The sequence below is a fragment of the Schistocerca nitens genome, chromosome 2 (assembly GCF_023898315.1).
Source record: "Schistocerca nitens isolate TAMUIC-IGC-003100 chromosome 2, iqSchNite1.1, whole genome shotgun sequence".
Lineage (NCBI taxonomy): Eukaryota > Metazoa > Arthropoda > Insecta > Orthoptera > Acrididae > Schistocerca > Schistocerca nitens.
This window is the reverse complement of record NC_064615.1, coordinates 356,325,568-356,345,576: the sequence shown is the minus strand read 5'-3', so window position 1 is coordinate 356,345,576 and position 20,009 is coordinate 356,325,568. Positions and strand designations below refer to the sequence as shown.

At 41.0% G+C, this 20,009-nt stretch overlaps 1 protein-coding gene and 1 non-coding gene across 2 annotated transcripts in view; one reads left to right on the top strand and one right to left on the bottom strand.

Moving 5' to 3' along the window:
- Nucleotides 1-1,269: 1,269 nt before the first annotated feature.
- Nucleotides 1,270-20,009, bottom strand: part of LOC126234404 (uncharacterized) — a 39,950-nt gene continuing 21,210 nt past the window's right edge. The window contains exons 3-8 of the mRNA XM_049943092.1: nucleotides 17,307-17,630; nucleotides 6,739-6,975; nucleotides 3,374-3,469; nucleotides 3,158-3,277; nucleotides 2,908-2,991; nucleotides 1,270-1,755 (exon numbers count right to left, since the gene is read on the bottom strand). Coding sequence (XP_049799049.1) covers nucleotides 1,543-1,755; nucleotides 2,908-2,991; nucleotides 3,158-3,277; nucleotides 3,374-3,469; nucleotides 6,739-6,975; nucleotides 17,307-17,630 — 1,074 coding nt within the window. The 3' untranslated portion in view covers nucleotides 1,270-1,542. The remainder of the gene's footprint in view (nucleotides 1,756-2,907; nucleotides 2,992-3,157; nucleotides 3,278-3,373; nucleotides 3,470-6,738; nucleotides 6,976-17,306; nucleotides 17,631-20,009) is intronic.
- Nucleotides 8,826-8,897, top strand: Trnae-uuc (transfer RNA glutamic acid (anticodon UUC)). Its single transcript has one exon. It is a non-coding gene; the product is annotated as a tRNA-Glu (tRNA).

Genomic DNA, 20,009 nt, shown 5'->3' with positions numbered 1-20,009 from the left:
CATCTTCAGTCATTGTTTCTGTATCGGAAGAGAATCTAAACTAATATTTGTTGTGTTACAACAATGCTTTTTTTTAAAAAATGAGCAGCTCTGCCCATATTAAATTAAATATAAAATTAGAGTAATTGTTAAGTGCGAGTCACAGCAGATGACTGGAAAACATGATCATTTAGTAAAACATATTGGAATGCTTAGACAGAGCATTTCACACACATGGTTAAGAGAATGCAGTAGTGTTTCTTAAAGGTGCCTTATTAGATTTTCGAGAATTTAACTGTTTGTGTTGAAACTTTCAAGTGGAAAAAATTTCCATCCCTATACGAAGATCATGCACAAATACCCTTTTACCAGTACAGCCTTCCAGGCAGCTACAGGTAAATTTGAGTTGGATAGAGAAGTATTCAGAGTGACTGAAGGGGAAAACTTATAAGAGGCAAGGAGCAGGGAGAATGATAGATGGTGTATAATGATTTTAGAATTATGGGAAACCACAGAGAAAATAATGTGGAAGGTGGAGGACAAACAAGTTCAGAGTAGCATGAAGACACTAAAAACAAAGTAAGAAACAGCGTTGAAGTACAAAGGAAGTGAGTGATAAGAATTGGATAGGATGGAAACAGGGTTTGGGGAGTGAAGTAACACAAGAACAAGTGGAGGATCGAAAATACTGGAAGTTTAAATGAGGAGGCCGGAAAGATGGCTAGATTTTCTGAAGTGACAATTCTCACCAGAAAAGCCCCATCTGAATTGGACTCCGATACCATTGAAGTTCATTACATTGTATCATGTAACAGTATTGTCCCCTGCCCCCATCCTTGCAAGCAGATAATTAATCTGTCATCGTGCCCGCATTTAAGGTTATGTAGTGATTGCAACAACAATAATATCTTACAAATGGTCTGTTAAGATGTACAGTATGGGATTTGTAAGAAATTATTCTGATGACAAAAAACACTGAATCTAGTTATTTTTGAATACCCACAATATAATTTTTCCAGTTAAATATTTTATCATGTGAATTTATTGAACATGTTATATTTTTCCAAGTGTAATAGTCCCAAACACATGTCACCTGGTTCTTGGTGCTGGGTTAGTGCTGTCTTGGATTTCCTATCAAATGCACTGGTAAGAATTTGATAAATGTGCCCGTATTACACTTCACAAATTTTTATGATGCCCAAGAATTTTGTTGTCATAAAAATTATGAAAATGTTTTCTATAATTAAATAAATAATTATTTTAATCGAAACAGAAGGAAAACAACAAGAATTATTTGTAAGGTAATATATATTTTATTAAAAACAGTAATAAGCAATTAAACAATTTTCATTCATGAGCCAATGTTATTAATGTCACATTGTAATTAAGGTATGAGAAAATGTTTTGTGATTCAGTGATGAAATGTGGCTCATGAACAAAGTTTAATTACACTTTAACAATTGTTTGTTCAGCATATCCCCCTGATGCCCTAGGCATAAATTCTTATTAGAGAGCTGTGCCAATGTGGATCATATCCTGTTCAAGGAATTACATGAAAAACTTTTATGCTACAGAGTCAAAGTCAGTTCCATCTCCACCATACATGAACTCATACATTGCAAGAGCCATGTCTTCGTAGTCATCCCTGTCAACTTCTTGTGCAGATGAGAAGGATCGCAGCTCACCACCAGACATACTGTCAACATCAGACATGTCATCATTCTGACTGTACCTCTCTCGCACATCCTTCATGACACACGCTTCCAGCTTCTTGTGCTGAAATAAGAATTATCGGCCGTATTACAAATTTTCATCAACATCAGCTGGTCAATGTATTCAGAAGACATTGTAACTACATGGAAAGCCATTTGATAAAAAGACTCCAGTTTGTGAATGTGTAGTAAATTACATGGTAAAATTCAATGAGAGTGAAAAAATAGTAGAATGGTTACAAATCCTTGTTATTAATGCAGAAAATGATATTTCTAAATAAAGCAACTCTCCCTACTTCATAGTAAACATTACTGCAAAACAAAAGACAGTGTCAGGAGGGTAATAATTATAAAGAAACATCAGAGCTGGATAAGAAGAAGCAAAGCCAAGCTGATGACATTCAAGTGGCAATAAACGTTAAATAGAACGAAAAAAGATCAAGAATATGGAAGGTAACATAGAGGGAGGAAGACATGGATAGAAATATACCAAATTAGAAATCCTAATATAAATATGTTAGGGAATTATTTATGAAACAAAAGGACTAAGTGTCAAGGAAAAGCATTGTACCAATATATTGAAATTTTCATGAATGCTTCATTGATGAGCGCAAAAGATACCTAAGGAGAAGCATTGACAGTCATGAGAATTTTTTGTTATTCACATTAATATGATTCTTTGGTAAATTGTTCATTATGTGAAGTATTAAGATGGCTTCATATTTCAGATGCTTTACCATTGTACAAAAAGAAGTAGCCTATATTCACATCCGTCATGTGTGTAACAGTTCACCGACACAGTTTTATTGACACTAGATGAAATAATGAATATGATTCAAAACTTTCTGTCAGTTAATTTATTGTAATGTGTCAGCTATTTCATTCGGATCATTCATAGTTAACAAATTATTGGATTGGTAGGTATGCAGAAAGACACCGAATTGCTGACACAGAGATATGCACAGCTGTGTTACTCTGTATGCAAGGAAATCTACAGTGATGTGGGTATCTGGTTACAAGTCAATTCTAGTTTCTACAGACAACAGTTCTGCATGAAAAAATATATAATATATGTGGGTAACATGGAAGACGATGAACTGGTAGTATAACATGTGCTGTTGGATATGGGCCCAGAAAAAGAAAGGAGTGGATGATTCATTAAGATACAGTAACTACATTTAATAGTTTTGAAAATATACAGGCAATAGGTACTCACCTTGTAACATCTGAAGAAAAACATTGGTTTTGCCAGTTCTCTCGATAAAGGTAATTTATCTCTCTTTGTTTCTGGTACACATTGCTGAAACAAAACACAGATGTTCAAAAGTAGCCACATGATGAACCACAGTGTATGTAATTCAGTTCTAAACTCAGATATGGGTCTGAAGTAATTGAGTCAATTTAGCGAACTTCCTCTAATCGTATACAGCATTTTTACACCTGAATAGTGAACAGTGAGTACTTACAGAGAACTGCTTGCAGTATTCTACTCCGTCTACCATGTCTTTCTTTAGTTCATCATTGATTGGCAGTTGATTTATCCTTTCAGTTATTTTTGCGTAGTTGGGTTCAAGGTTTTCATCAAGCTAATCCAGAATGAATACTTTCATTAGTTTTTGTTGAAAACTTCTTACAGAGATGCCATTTCATTAATTTTATTAATGTTAAGTAAAATTACTTACATATCCCAGTTCCTGCATTACACATGTTACGTTCTTGACTTTTCCACTAATCCTGGATGTCAAGGTTTCTAGCTGTCCTCTAAGATCAAGATCTCGCTGAAAGAAAACAAGTATTCATTGATTTTAAAATCCGTGATTGGGTACACATATGCAGACAGTTGAGTTATGTTCTATGGTTTCTGTGAGGAAAGAAAATTTTACAGGTATTTGTCAGGATAGTAAATAATGTAGTCAAAACTACTCTCATTTCATCCACGAGAAAGATACCAGTTTTGAAAAGCCCGTTCCCAGACTTGTACTTGGTAAGCTGATTGTAAATAGATGTAGATGAGTTATTAGAAAAGTTAGGAAATCTTAAGTTCTGGGAAAGCCAGAAAAATATGACATGGAAATAGAGTAAAAAATTTTGCTCTTTTTTTGTTTTTAATTTAATTCGTTTGTTTTCCATCCTTGACACCTGTGAAACTCGCTCTTAAATGTGCATGCCAGCTTCATCCTGTACCAGACTGCAAAGCATTCTTTGAAACACACTAGCAAACATTGGGCTCCAGCTTCATTACTTAGACCATTTGAATATAACATCTCAGTTATAGCATTTCACTTAATTTAACTCTAGTAACTGGCTATAGTTTGTTACCTTCAACCTCGGCATATCTTTCACTTCTCTCTCATTTTCTTTATCTGATTTTGTTCTTAAATCCTTCACTGAAACAGCTACTCATCATTACATTGTGCTTTTATCATACATTCCCTCACTTTATGTCTTGTAATTGTGTTTTCCCTTCCCCTCTCTGTTCTACTCCATCTTGTGCATGTATTACACATAATTGGTTTTCTAGACGTTATTTCTTCACTAACAGTTCATTCAGTTCTCAGAAATTCAAATCTCATATTTACCTCTTTGTATTGGTTTCCTTGCTTCTCTCTGTAGCATTCATAAGTGACTTATTGACAGTGAGTTGTGCAGTTGTATGGAGCCATAAATGTTTCAATTCTCGCCCTGTTTTTGTTGTTTTTCTAGTTTATGAATTTGTTGCTTACTTATTCTTTAACTTTTTGTTTGCTATTGATTTTATATACTTAGAACAGTGCAGTTGCGTTGGATTTTATGCATGTAGTTGCAACAGTCTAGTTCATCTTGTTTCATTTCTTCAAGTATGAAGAACTACAGACAGACGTCTGCAGAATGTAGTTTAAGATTCGTGGACCACTTTAGTGATATACCATGAATTGTTTTGAAACTTCCTGGCAGATTAAAACTGTGTGCCCGACCAAGACTCGAACTCGGGACCTTTGCCTTTCGCGGGCAAGTGCTCTACCAACTGAGCTACCGAAGCACGACTCACGCCCGGTACTCACAGCTTTACTTCTGCCAGTACCTCGTCTTCTACCTTCCAAACTTTACAGAAGCTCTCCTGCGAACCTTGCAGAACTAGCACTCCTGAAAGAAAGGATATTGCGGAGACATGGCTTAGCCACAGCCTGGGGGATGTTTCCAAAATGAGATTTTCACTCTGCAGCAGAGTGTGCGCTGATATGAAACTTTCTGGCAGATTAAAACTGTGTGCCCGACCGAGACTTGAACTTGGGACCTTTGCCTTTCGCGGGCAAGTGCTCTACTGGTAGATATACACTCCTGGAAATGGAAAAAAGAACACATTGACACCGGTGTGTCAGACCCACCATACTTGCTCTGGACACTGCGAGAGGGCTGTACAAGCAATGATCACACGCACGGCACAGCGGACACACCAGGAACCGCGGTGTTGGCCGTCGAATGGCGCTAGCTGCGCAGCATTTGTGCACCGCCGCCGTCAGTGTCAGCCAGTTTGCCGTGGCATACGGAGCTCCATCGCAGTCTTTAACACTGGTAGCATGCCGTGACAGCGTGGACGTGAACCGTATGTGCAGTTGACGGACTTTGAGCGAGGGCGTATAGTGGGCATGCGGGAGGCCGGGTGGACGTACCGCCGAATTGCTCAACACGTGGGGCGTGAGGTCTCCACAGTACATCGATGTTGTCGCCAGTGGTCGGCGGAAGGTGCACGTGCCCGTCGACCTGGGACCGGACCGCAGCGACGCACGGATGCACGCCAAGACCGTAGGATCCTACGCAGTGCCGTAGGGGACCGCACCGCCAGTTCCCAGCAAATTAGGGACACTGTTGCTCCTGGGGTATCGGCGAGGACCATTCGCAACCGTCTCCATGAAGCTGGGCTACGGTCCCGCACACCGTTAGGCCGTCTTCCGCTCACGCCCCAACATCATGCAGCCCGCCTCCAGTGGTGTCGCGACAGGCGTGAATGGAGGGACGAATGGAGACGTGTCGTCTTCAGCGATGAGAGTCGCTTCTGCCTTGGTGCCAATGATGGTCGTATGCGTGTTTGGCGCCGTGCAGGTGAGCGCCACAATCAGGACTGCATACGACCGAGGCACACAGGGCCAACACCCGGCATCATGGTGTGGGGAGCGATCTCCTACACTGGCCGTACACCATTGGTGATCGTCGAGGGGACACTGAATAGTGCACGGTACATCCAAACCGTCATCGAACCCATCGTTCTACCATTCCTAGACCGGCAAGGGAACTTGCTGTTCCAACAGGACAATGCACGTCCGCATGTATCCCGTGCCACCCAACGTGCTCTAGAAGGTGTAAGTCAACTACCCTGGCCAGCAAGATCTCCGGATCTGTCCCCCATTGAGCATGTTTGGGACTGGATGAAGCGTCGTCTCACGCGGTCTGCACGTCCAGCACGAATGCTGGTCCAACTGAGGCGCCAGGTGGAAATGGCATGGCAAGCCGTTCCACAGGACTACATCCAGCATCTCTACGATCGTCTCCATGGGAGAACAGCAGCCTGCATTGCTGCGAAAGGTGGATATACACTGTACTAGTGCCGACATTGTGCATGCTCTGTTGCCTGTGTCTATGTGCCTGTGGTTCTGTCAGTGTGATCATGTGATGTATCTGACACCAGGAATGTGTCAATAAAGTTTCCCCTTCCTGGGACAATGAATTCACGGTGTTCTTATTTCAATTTCCAGGAGTGTATGTTCAGAAATGGATGTAAGTTATTGGTGAAATATGAATGACTGTTTCATTGTAACACAATATGGCATTCTTAGAAACTGTGAGATTTATTTCTCACTGTTCGTAATAACAGCTCATACCTTCACAATCCATTGTAAAGTGACACCTGATGGTAAGGTTTATGTGGGTTCTTTGTGAGAAATTAGAATCACAAGTTGTGTAAATGTTTTGCATGAAATGTAAACACTCCTCTCTCTCTCTCTCACTGTGTGTGTGTGTGTGTGTGTGTGTGTGTGTGTGACTTCCACTTAAAATCAAGCGTTACACTTACTGATTTGCGCTGGTTGATGGCACGACCTTGTGGGTACATCTCTGCGCTTGGCCCTGTGGTGTAGTAACCTCCTTGGTAGGCAGCAAATTGTGGTGTGGGAGGCTGATAGTATGCCAGATAGCCAGGTGGTGAGCTGAATGCAGCCTGCGGTGACCAAGCAGTTGCTGCTCCAACTGACTGGCTGTTGGGATAGTAACTTGGGTACCCAAACGCTTGTGGAATCTGTGGAGAGGTTTGCTAGAAAAGAGATTAACTTAAGTTACCTAATTTGCTTCAATTTGATGGACACTTCCTAACTGTAGATTATTAAAATTTTAGTATTAACTGATTTATTCTAAATAATGAAAGGTTTCTATTTTAAATAGCCATCTTTTAATGTCTGTTACATAATCTTGTGGTGTGCAATTTTCGTTTGGTGGAAAGTTTGTAATTTGCAAATATTAATATTTTGAAGTCAACAATAGATACCTTTATCCAAATCTTTGAATGCATTTTTGCACTGTGAAAATTTAATGTGAAGTTTTAAGTAGAGAGGAGGAAGATTTTGTTAATAATATTTCATGGTTTCCATATTCGTATCTATTGCTCGTTACCTCTTCAATTTGATGGAGAGAGATGCATAATGTTAATGGGTTTATTTAGATGGTATGAGGAATTATCAAGCTACATTCAGTGAGATACTTTACAAGAGAGCTGTTAAACAACGCAGGAACAGACACTGTTAAAATTTTGAGAACATTTGCTTCTCTGGGAGTTTTGAGCATTTCTTTTCATTTTATATTTTAGAGGCTTTGGATGTTTATTTGTACGGTGGGATGTAGATGCTGCACTCCCATGTAGAATCTGTGAATGACAGGAGTTAAAGAGAGTAGGCATACAATTCTCTGCATCAATTGCTTTGTAGTGACTCACAGAGTAAAAATATAAATTTAGATCTGTTTCTGTCACATTGATTTTTTACTCGATGTTTTCTCATCGGTAAATGATGGAGCTTTGTGTAATGTAATCCATTATGCTGATGCAGTCTCGTAATAGACTGTGTTTTGTCTTATTATAGGTGAGGATTTGCGTTGTACATTTGGTATTTTATTAGACTTTGTATCATATAAGTGCAAAATTTTGTCACGCGCTATTATTCTGTGACAAATCATATGTTACTGTATATGATGTGATATATGGATTCTAACAAACTGAATCAAAAGTAAGACATAGTTGACAGCAGCAGAAAAAAAAACCAACGTGTAGCTTTAGATTTGGAAAATATAGATAAAAATTGCTCAACTTTTCCCTTCATTTCAAAGTATTGTTGACTATTCTTTGAACTCGGATGCCAGCAGCTATAACAGTAACAATGTTACTAGCTGTTTTTCTAAATTTTTTGTGATTGGCAGATAATCCGATTCCATGATTTCTTGGTGTTGAATGTTGCCTGTTGCTTCCTTCTGACTTTTTAAGTGAGAGATTCATTTCGTATTGACCATAAGGTCACGAATATAAGTATTTTTGTTTTATTGTATACTCATAAAACAGAAGAAAATGCCTCGTGATGACTGGGTGTTGTGTGCTGCCCTTAGGTTGGTTAGGTTTAAGTAGTTCTAAGTTCTAGGGGAATGATGACCATAGACGTTAAGTCCCATAGTGCTCAGAGCCATTTGAACCATTTTTGAACCAGAAGAAAATGAGGAAATTTTTTTTATTGCGTTTATGTCGGCACTCCGTTTCAGTAATAGAGCTTAGGCGTTGTTTGTCTCATTAGTAAAAGATCTTTTTCTACCGCTTCCGAAGCACCAATACGAAGAAAAACAAAAAACAAATTACAGAATACGTCAAACAAATACCGTAACTCACAAGTAAACATGCCAAGAGATGAAGTCATGGAAGATTTATATTCGTGATATTTTCGTATGTGTATTGTAACACATTTTAACGAAATTTATCTTGGAGTTGTTATTTATACTGATGAAATAGAAATTAGGTCAAATTACAGTACGCAAGGCATTTAAGCATTCATTCTAAAGGCATTCAGTACATACTACGTAAGTACTTGATGTTTCATATATTTAACTCCCATTCGTATTGATCGTGGCTCCCATGTGGTCTAGTGGCTAGGATAGCTGGCTTTCACCCAGCAGGCCCGGGTTCGATTCCCGGCATGGGAACAAATTTTTATCTTTGTCATTACTCATTAAAAGTGCTGGGTATTCCTCGTGGTATGAGTCCAGTTGCATCTGAAAGTGTTATGGAACAAAACGTGTTATGGAACACATTGGTTAAAGAAGTAGATTAATATTAGAAATGGTTGCCATGAAGAGCTATGGACTTATTGCGTACCACAAGACAAAAATGAAGAAGAAATAGATAAAAACAAGGAGGAACAAATAGACAAAAACAAGGTCAGGAAGACGCCAGAACTAGTGTGAGTAGGTGTTCGGACGAGAAAAGGGTAAGCAGAGAGAGACAAAAACCAAGGAGGAGGAGGAGGAGGAGGAGGAGGCAGGTGGAAGATTAAATTCAAGATAGAAGATTGTGGCTTGGGTCACATGGTTCACTGAAAACCTCCGCACACAGATCGTTACCTGCAGCGGGATTCGAACCACCACCCACAACAAAAGGGAGGCATCATAAAAACGTTGGCGGATAGAGCAAGGAAAATTTGCGAACCAGAGCTACTTGACGTAGAATTAAAACATCTCACCAAGGCATTGTTCAAGAATGACTATTCGTTCACTGAGGTGAAAAGAGCGTTGATACCACAGGGTAGAAATTATAGCGATGCTCAAGTGCCAGTGAGAACGAAAGTTTTCCTACCATTCGTTAAGGACGTGACTGACTGCATAGGAAAAATCCTAAAAAAGTGGAACATCGCAGTAATGTACATACCTACATGGAAGATACAAGATCACCTAAAATTGGCTAAGGATGGCCCTAACTGCTGGGAAAAGCTCGTATTTATAGGGTTCCGTGTAATTGAGGAAGATGTACGTGGGCACTACAAAAAGAACTGTCAAAAAACGACTACAACAGCACAACGGCAATTGTAGAAGAGGGGAGATTGACAGATCAGGTGGAACATGCCTTACAGCCAGGAGACCACCACATTCATTTTGATTGGACTCACGTATTGGCAGCCACAAGCGGACACAACGCAAGGCAGAAAGGCCATAGAGATTGTTAACACCCCAGGAATCTCAGTAGGAAGGAGGAGGGCGTGAAACTGAGTGACATTTGTATTCTGGCGCTGAAAAAGTAGTAGTCTGCCATGGGATGATAGCAACAGCGGACGGCGCTAATTGACAATGACCAATTGTGCTCGCTTATTCAAAACGCGTGACGTCACGCCACTGCGCGGAAGCGGAATGTTGCTGTTGTCAGTAGCGAGCCGGAGTGTGAATCGGACATTCAACCTACGATCCCTCTTGAAAACGCCCTCCGCAGATGGGGACGAAAAGTCGGGCTTTAAACTGAAATCCATTCGACCACGGCATAATAGCGCGGAACATTTTATTAATTGTTATACCAAATGTGGTCTATACGATAGCTCTTCACTCAGCAGGCCGGGGTTCTATTCCTAGCAAGGGAATAAATTTTATCTTTTCCGTTACTCATTAAAAATGCTACTCATGCTTCATGACATGAGTTCTGTTGCGCCGAGTAGTTTTATGTGCTGCTGTTACGAAACAAAACATGCTACCACACAGTGGTTGAAGAAGTACAATAATGTTAGAAATAGTTGCCACGAAGAGTATTGAACTTAGTGCGTACCACAAGATGAAAACGAGGAAAATATAGATAAAAACAAGGTCAGGACGTCGCCAGACCTAGTCTGAGTAGGTTTTCGGCTGAGCGAAAGGGTGAGCAGAGAAAGACAAATGCCATGAAACTACTGGCTCGATTGCAGATTTAACACTTGACTATTTTTCACAGGAAGTTGTGTTGAGTCATACATTAACTCATGAAACAAAAAAGGCAAGTCTAGCAAATTTATGGTTTCAGAGCTAAGTAACAAAAAATACGCAAAACTGTTAGTGGAGGGCCGGCGGGAGTGGCCGAGCGGTTCTAGGCGCTTCAGTCTGGAACCGCTCGACCGCTACGGTCGCAGGTTCGAATCCTGCCTCGGGCATGGATGTGTGTGTTGTCCTTACGTTAATTAGGATTTAAGTAGTTCTAGGGGAATGATGACCTCAGATGTTAAGTCCCATAGTGCTCAGAGCCATTTGAGCCATTTGTTAGTGGAGGGGAAATTTAAGTGCTGCTGTAATGGCAAATACGAAATTGAAGTGGTCTGTATTGCTATAAATATTATTATGAAATGGGTGCCATACCATAGATTAGATGGTCGCCACTTTCTTAATGGAAAATGTTATGACAGATTATCTGATGACGTGCCTAATAGTAATTGTGAACACTTTACCAAATTATCAGGTACTCAGTTTGTCTTTACCAGATATTGGAAGCAACAATTTTGTTGCACTTGTTGTTTTGTGTTGGAGTGGCTGCAAGCCAAAGTAAATGTTATCCAGAAAGAGGACATCGTTCTCCGGCAAAAGGGTATGAGTTCTAGAATAGCTGAAAATCGGATAATACGACTGTGGTACAGGGAATAACAACTTTGTTAACAAAAATATCTGTATGTCCATTTTATACAAGGCTGTTCAAAATAAAATGTCGAATCAAAACACCTGGAGCAGTCTAAATTTCCAGTTTTGTGTGTGCGACTAGTTTGTGTTGCATTACGCCATCTTCAACAGTCTGCAAGCGATGATCGAAGGGATCACTGTGCTAAGAAGGACACGCAAGAATACACAGTGATTAGCCATAACTTTATGACCACTGCCCACCGCGGGATTGGAGGCCGCCTGGTGGCGTTGCGGGCACGTGAGATAGTACGGAAAGCATGTAAGTGGGGCAGAGAGGAATGGGAACATTGAACTATTTAATCACATTTATTTCGTCTTCGATTATACTTTTAAAGTATTTGGCTGAAGAGAGTAATGATTGTACCGCTGGAAGCCTGCAGCCCATATGGGGGAAATTAATGGGGAATCATTCTAAAGAAGATACGAGCTGCAAATGGGGAAATGAAACGGAAAGATAATGTTGTACGGTAATTGCCTGAACATATCCTTGCCAGGAAGATACAATTGCTTTCCATTGACCTTAAATAATGAAAAGTGTGAGGTCATCCGCATGAGTACTAAAAGGAATCCATTAATCTTCGGTTACATGGTAAATCAGTCAAATCTAAAGGCCGAAAATTCAACTAAATACCGAGGAATTTCAGTTACGAACAACTTAAACTGGAAAAAAACATAGAAAATGTTAACCATAGACTTCGTTTCACTGGCAGAACATTAGAAAATGTAACAGTTCTACTAAAGAGACTGCCTACACTACGCTCGTCGTCCTGTTTTTGAGTACTGATTCGCGGTCTGGGATCCGTACCAGATAGGATTAACTGAGTACATGGAGAAAGTTCAAAGAATAGCAGCAAGATTTGTATTATCGCGAAATAAGGAGAGTGTCACTGACATGATACAGGATTTAGGGTGGACATCATTAAAACAAAGGCGTTTTTCGTTATGGCGGAATCTTCTCACGGAATTTCAGTCACCAACTTTCTCCTTCGAATGCGAAAATACATTGCTGACACCAACCTACATAGGGGGAAACGATCATCATAACAAAATAAGGGAAATCAGAGCTCGCACGGAAAGATATAGCTGTTCGTTTCTTCCGCGCGCTGTTCGAGGTATTGGAATAATGGAGAATTATGGCTAAGGTGGTTCGATGAACCCTCTGCCAGGCACTTAAGTATGATTTGCAGAGTATTCTTGTAGATGTAGAGTGCTTCACGGGTTTCCATAGAATTTTAATAATTGTTTTCGCTGGTATTACAGAACGAAACTGTGACCATTCTACCTGTCGCCAGAAACATCGAAGTTTCACCTTACCTCTCGTCGACTGTGATTGCCTCTGTTATTAACGTACTTTGCCTCTCAGTTTTTATCTCGTATCGATATAGATAACCTGTTGTATGGTGCAGGACTCATCCGATAATATTTGATGAAATCTTTCGGGTCCGTGGTTCTCATTTCAGTCAGGAAAATAACATCTGAGCAGTCGCTTCTTATTTCCAACCACTCTCGGACCCATTTCTTCTTGTTCGTTGTTTTCTGCTGCTAGCAAGCTATAGTTAATATAATTGGAGCACACGCTTTGTTTTGGGTGTTAGATATCTTAAACTTTGTAAAACAGCGTTGTCAAATGGTTCAAACGGCTCTGAACACTATGGGACTTAACATCTGTGGTCATCAGTCCCCTAGAACTTACAACTACTTAAGCCTAACTAACCTAAGGACATCACCCACATCCATGCCCGAGGCAGGATTCGAACCTGCGACCGTAGCGGTCACCCGGTTCCAGACTGTAGCGCCTAGAACCGCACGGCCACTCAGGCCGGCTCAGCGTTGTCAACTGAAATTTTGCCAGTATCTTTGATGGTGTGAGGTCGCTTCAATATCGGGTGATTCAAAAAGAAAGAACAGGTTTCAGTTATTTGTTACAGACGAACTATAAAAGATAGTAACACATTGCGCATGTCATTTGATAGAAGGTTCAAGGTTTAGACACAGCTGCAATGTTGTTTGTTTGTAACAGCATGGCGCGAAGTCATTCAACTGTCATGCTTTTTCCGTCGTCGATTCACCAAGATGTCGCCTCTGCACAAGCAGGTTTATGATTCGCATACAAAACGCTTGGACGTTGGTTGCATAAGCGAAGAGAAGAGCACTGGGAGGCCATGCACGTCCGATGAAAATGTCGAGTGTATAGTACGAGTTACACAAAATATTTCCGAAGCAATGTGCACTAACGCTTTACTGGACACAAATAAGGATGTAAGTAACTCAAATTAACTATGTATCACAGATTATGTAAGTGATAATGCCTTCAATGTTCGAATTATGGAACTGTACTTGCTTTTTTACTGCAGGAATTCAGTACAGAGTACTAATATCGTACCACTAAAGTAGGGTGTCCATTCGTCCCGTTTTTCCCGGGACAGTCCCGTTTTTTATCAAAATGTCCCGCTTTCCCGAAAGTTTTTTTGGGGACGCTCAAATGTCCCGTTTTTTTATGATTCCTCTTGGCTAGAGTATTTTACGCTACTGGTTGTTTGACTTGCTATTACCTGCGCAATTATTTACGCTAGGAAGCGTGTGATGACTTTCAGCATACCCCAAACATGTACCGAACTGTCAAAAATCGCAAGTAATTTTAAACGCACTGTAGGTTACGAATATCAACGAAGATTCTTCTAAATCTATCCACTGAATCCGTCCTTTCGGTCCATAGATACTCTACACCACTGAAACTTGCTCTGGTTTTCGTCACCACACTGTTAATGTTTTGCACTGTGCAATCACTGTTTCATTATGCCAAAACGCAAGTGTAATTTTAACAGCAATGTAAAAAGCGAGTTTCCTTTTATCACTGGTAGTGGAGAAACTGTAGAATGTATGTTGTGCAGATCAAAATTTGCTATAGGTCATGGTGGAAGGTCTGATATTGTGAATCACATTTAGACGAAGAAACTTGGCATGAATGATCAAACGAAAAGAGCAAATAAATGCGTGAGTGACTACTATGTAAACTTAAAATCAGTAACAGAAATGGATAGGCAGTTGGCAGCACAAGAAGCTACGTTTGCATACCACAGTGCAATGCATAACCATAGCTTTAAGTCAATGGACTGTACTACAGCAGCTGTTAAAAAACTTTTCAATCCTAATTTGACATGCGGACACACAAATTGTAATGCAATTATTTCAAATGTTATTGCACCGTATGCAGCTCAGCAGCTTTTAAATGAACTGAAAAGTGCTAGATTCATTTCTGTAATGATTGATACATGGAATCATCTGAATTTGAAGTTGGTTCCTCTCCTTATCAGGTATTTTCACCCTGAAAATGGCGTTACGGTGAAAGTGCTCGAATTGGTTAATTTAGCTGGAGAAACTTCAGATTTACTTCAGAATTATGTGCTGGAGGTTTTAAAGAAATATGATCTTGAGGGAAACGTGATTGCAGTTTCTGCAGACAACATTAACACCAATTTTGATGGTAAGCAGAGGAAAGGAAAAAAAAAACAAGTTGTTCTATAAACTGCAACAGAACACAGTTTATGTGTTGGCAGTCCAGCACATGTGGTGCACAATTCCTCACAAACTGGCTCAGATTGCCTACCCAGCGACTGCCAATTAATTGTAAACAAAATCTACCAGCATTTCCACATATATACAGCAAGGGTCGAATGTCGGAAGTCATTCTGTAAGTTTACTGAAACTGAATAGAAAACTGTACTTGGGCACAGCAAGACAAGGTCTCTATCTCTGCTACCAGCATTGGAAAGAATTGTAGAGACATTTCCTTCTTTGAAATCATATTTCATTTCCCTTGATAAGTGTCCTGTTATCCTTAAACAATTCTTTGATAACCCTGTGTCTATTGTTCTTCTACACTTTCTTGTTAGCCAGCTATAACCTTTCTCCATACCAATTAAATGTATTGAGATACAAGAAATCACAATAGTGGAAGTTTATCAAGAAATAAACAAATTATTGGGCAAATTACAATGTAGAAAATCTGAAAGATTTCTCACACCCTTTGTACATGAGACTCTAAGAAAGCTGGAAGAAGAGGGTGAAATTACTGTAGAACAATTTCATATTTATGCTGGCATTTTCTACGACTCTTGCACTGAGGATATTAATGAATGGTGTTTACCATTTCTCACACCTTTTAAAGCATTTGACTGGGTTAATACTGAAAAGGAGCAGCTACAGTGGAAGGATATTCAGGACTGTTGTGTTTTTGTTAAAAGTATTGTACCAAATTTTCCTGTTGATGAAGACGAACTGTTCGATGAATTTTCATGTGCACAGAACTTCATAAAAAGTGAAGAAGGAGACAAAGAAAGTGTTAGTGCAACGTGGTGTAAAATGTTTGCTTATTTCAAAAGTAAAAACATGAACATGAAAAACATGATTCATTTGGTGGAGTTTTGTTGTAAAGGTAAACATGTATGTGTATTAAATTTAGTCAATACAATATTTATGTCCCGTTTTTTCTTCATTGTCCCAGGTTTTTCTCTAATTTATTTTAAATGTCCCCTTTTTCAATGAAAATGAAATGGGCACCCTACACTAAAGGGATCTAAACACTTTCAGTATTTACCGACGATACTAGTTTGTCAAACCTTCAAAATACAGGGTGATTCAAAAAGAAAAACAGATTTCAGTTGTTTATTACAGGGAAATTATAAAAGATAGAGACATATGCATATGATGGAGGAAGATTCAAAGTATTATGTTCACACAGGCACTATAGCGCACGCTCAACATGAGCACCATGATTTGCTCGAGAAACGTCGAGACAATAGCCCATTTCATTCCACACAGGAATCAGCAGGTCCCTGTTTATTAAATCGACAGCTTCAACGACTCTTTTCTTCGGATGAATCGACGTTTCGTTCATTGGGTAAACTATACCGCAATAATGTAAGAATTTGGGAGTCACAAAATCATGGCGTCATCGCCATACATGAAAGAGACGCATCAAAAATGACGTGTTTTGCGCCGTTTCTGTTCACAAAATTTATGGACCTTTCATTTTTGTGGAGGAAACTGTGACAGGAATGTCATATAAGGACATGTTCCAATGATTTCGCTTTTATGCACGATGGCGTCCTGTCTACTTTCTCTTTGTGCGGCATTACCTTAGCAGCACCATACTGCAACATTGGGTTGTAAGAGGTGTACAAGATCTTGTTCATTGCTTTTGGCTTCCCAGGTCACCAGACCTCACATCATGCGATATTTTTTTTCCTGTTGGGGTTCAAAAAGAGTCTTTGTCCCACCTGTGGCAGCTACTCTTCAAGAGCTGAATAATCGAATTGTTGAAGCTGTCGATTAAATAAATAGAGATCCATTGATTTATGTGCGGAATGAAATGGATTATTGTCTCGATGTTTCTCGAGCAATGCATGATGCTCATGTTGAGTGTATTCTATAGTGTCTGTGCGATCATAAAAATTTGAAGCTTCTTCTATCATACACAATGTCTTTCTTTTATAATTTCTGTGTAATAAAGAACTGAAATCTTTCTTTTTGAATCGCCCTGTATCTTGAAGGTTTGAAAAACTAGTGGTGTCAGTAAATGTTGAACTTGTGCAGGACCCTTTAGTGATACGATATAAGCTCACTGTACTGATTCCTGTAGTCAGAAAGCAAGTTCAGTTCTTTCTAACATTGAAGGCATTGTCATTTACGTAATTTGTGGTGTATAGTTAATTTAATTTGAGTTACTTAGATCCTTATTTGTGGTCAGTAAAACGTTAGTGCACATTGCTCCAGAAATATGTTGTGTAGTTGTTTTTTTTGTGACAAAATTCCTGTAGCTTCGCTGTGTATTGTGGAACATAAAGATGCTACCGCTGTTGTAATTTATAGAGTGGTCTGTAGCGACTCGACAATAGGAGTGAACCTCCACTCACGGCGTGGGAAACTCACCGGGCCCAGGCGCTTGCTAAGAGCTAGTATGGCATGCTGGAACTTGGCGGCGTCCATGGCGGCAGCGGCCGCCTCCAGCGCCTCAGCTTGCAGCTGGGGCCGGACGGCGGGGGCGGGGACTGCAACGGGAAGGCGCGCTGGGCGCTGCGGGGGCCGCTGCGTGGGGGCGGACGACGGCGGCGGCGGTGGAGGCGGACGCGCCTCCTGCTGCGCCGCGGCAGGCGCGGGCGAGCCGTGCGCCATGGACGCACACTTGGCGCAAGCTGCGCGCATCTCCTGGCGCACCTCGCGCACCACGTCGGCCCCGAAGCAGCTCTCGTACACCTGCAAGCACAGTAGTAGTGACTACACTGGAAACTGTATAGGGAGGTGGCAACCTTGAAGGCGCGTGTGGAGCTCTGCGTCGAATTGAGGAACTTGTAGGGAAGAAAGCGCAAGTGAAAAATAGAGTAGTCGGGTTCAAAGAATGCAAATGTGTAACCTCGAGCAGCGTGTTTGTGTATAAAGCATGCTATCCGTAAATAATGTTGTGTTCTGTTCCATTGTTATTTTACTGTTGTGAGCCCATAAGTATTCCTTCATTATTGTTTCATCTAACTCAACGGTAGGTGGCTTTGTCATACATCCAAATGAGCAGTAGTAATATAAAATAAATAAAGAAATTTGTGAGAAAAAATTCGCGATACGTGCAAGAAAATGCCCCAGATTCCGAGCTAGCAGCACAACCCCATAATGAGGTAGTTGCCTACGAGATAATTTGTAATTGAAAAAGCGTTTGGCTGGAACCTGATGCAATTGCGCCGTTTAATGCTTCGAGTGGGTCATTACTGTGGGGTAACACTTGTACGCGGCAACAGAGTGACATAATGAAAGTTTATTTTATTGTTTTTTATTCAACAGTGATTTAGCTCAAATAAGTTTATTTTATTTTTGTTTAGTTAAACTGAGATTAAACTGTGATTTTGCTCGTACATGTTTACCTTGGTAACATAAAAACAGCTATTCTGTACATGTGTACCAAGTACGCCAAGCGCCCGTTCCTGTTACGAAAATTAGCGCGTCCGCTCTAGAGTTAAGGAACGAAGATGTATGTCCTTAATCTAACTTAAACTAACTTAAGATATAGACGACACACGCACACACACACACACACACACACACACACACACACACACATGCCCGAGGGAGGACTCGAACCTCCGACAGAGGGAGTCGCGCGGACCGTGACAAGACGTCCCAGACCGCGCGGCTAACGAAGATATCGTGGGGGAAATAAAGACAAGTATTTGATGACACTAGCCTTATAGGGAAACATATACAGTTCTGGTCAAAAGTTTTCGATCACCCACGATAAAAACAATACAGGGTCTCTCTCCTAGCCGGCCGGTGTGACCGAGCGGTTCTAGGCGCTTCAGTCTGGAACCGCGCGACCGCTACGGTCGCAGGTTCGAATCCTGCCTCGGGCATGGATGTGTGTGATGTCCTTAGGTTAGTTAGGTTTAAGTAGTTCTAAGTTCTAGGGGACTGATGACCTCAGATGTTAAGTCCCATAGTGCTCAGAGCCATTTGAACCACCCCGGCCGGCTGACAACTAAAGGAGTCCTGCTGTGAATAGAAATGGCACCGCAGACCATCGCTCCTGGTTGTCAGGCCGTATGGCGGGCGACAGTTAACTTGGTATCTCCCCGCTGTCCGGGGCGTCTCCAGACACGTCTTCGCTGGTCATCGGGGCTTAGTTCGAAGTCGGACTCGTCAGTGAGATGGTTCTACTCCAGTCAATGAGAGATCAAGCCGAAGACGTGTCTGGAGACGTCCAGGACAGTGGTGGGATACCAACCTGACTGTCGCCCGTCACACGACTCGACAACCAGGAGTGATGGTCTGGGGCGTCATTTATTTTCATAGCAGAACCCCTTAGTCATTCGCGATACCCCTACAGCACAGCGGTACGTCGACGACATTCTTCGCCTTTTTTTGTTGCCCTTCATGGCAAGCCATCCTGGGCTTAAATTTCAACGAGATAATGCCCGTCCTCACAGGACGAGAGTTTCTACTGCTTGTCTTCGTGCTTGCCACACCCTACCTCGGCTAGCAATGTCGTCTCTACTATTGAGAACATTTGGAGCATTATGGACAGGGTCCTTCAGGCATCTTGGTATTTTTACGATTTAACGCACTAAGTGGACAGGACATCCAATAACTATATCAATCAGTGCCAAGCTGCTTGCATAAGGACCAAATGTGGACCAATGTGTTATTGGTTTGCTCTATTTGTTAAGCTCTTCTTGAATAAATCATCAAATTTTATGGAAATAGTTATCATTTGCGTGTCTGAACATGCACATCACATCTAGCGATTTGCATCCAAATCGGATAATTCCTTCGTGGAGCGTCGGTTGTTTTTACGTATATTACATTTCCTCTTCTCCTTCGCCGCACAAAAAGTTATCCGTCTAGATTACGCGATGCTAACAATCCAAGCATGTTTTTAACGTTGAGTGTTTTTGTGGGAGTGAAGATCGATTACGGAAGAGGAAATACGGCAACTAGAATCGCATTTCGAAAATAATTTTTATGACCTGTCCGGATAGCCGCGCGCGTCAGCACTCCGCTTTCGGGGTCTGGGGAGGCATGGCGATTTAGCAACGAGGACCGGTGTGCTGGCAGTATGGATGTGATTTTTGGGCTGTTTCCCACACCCAA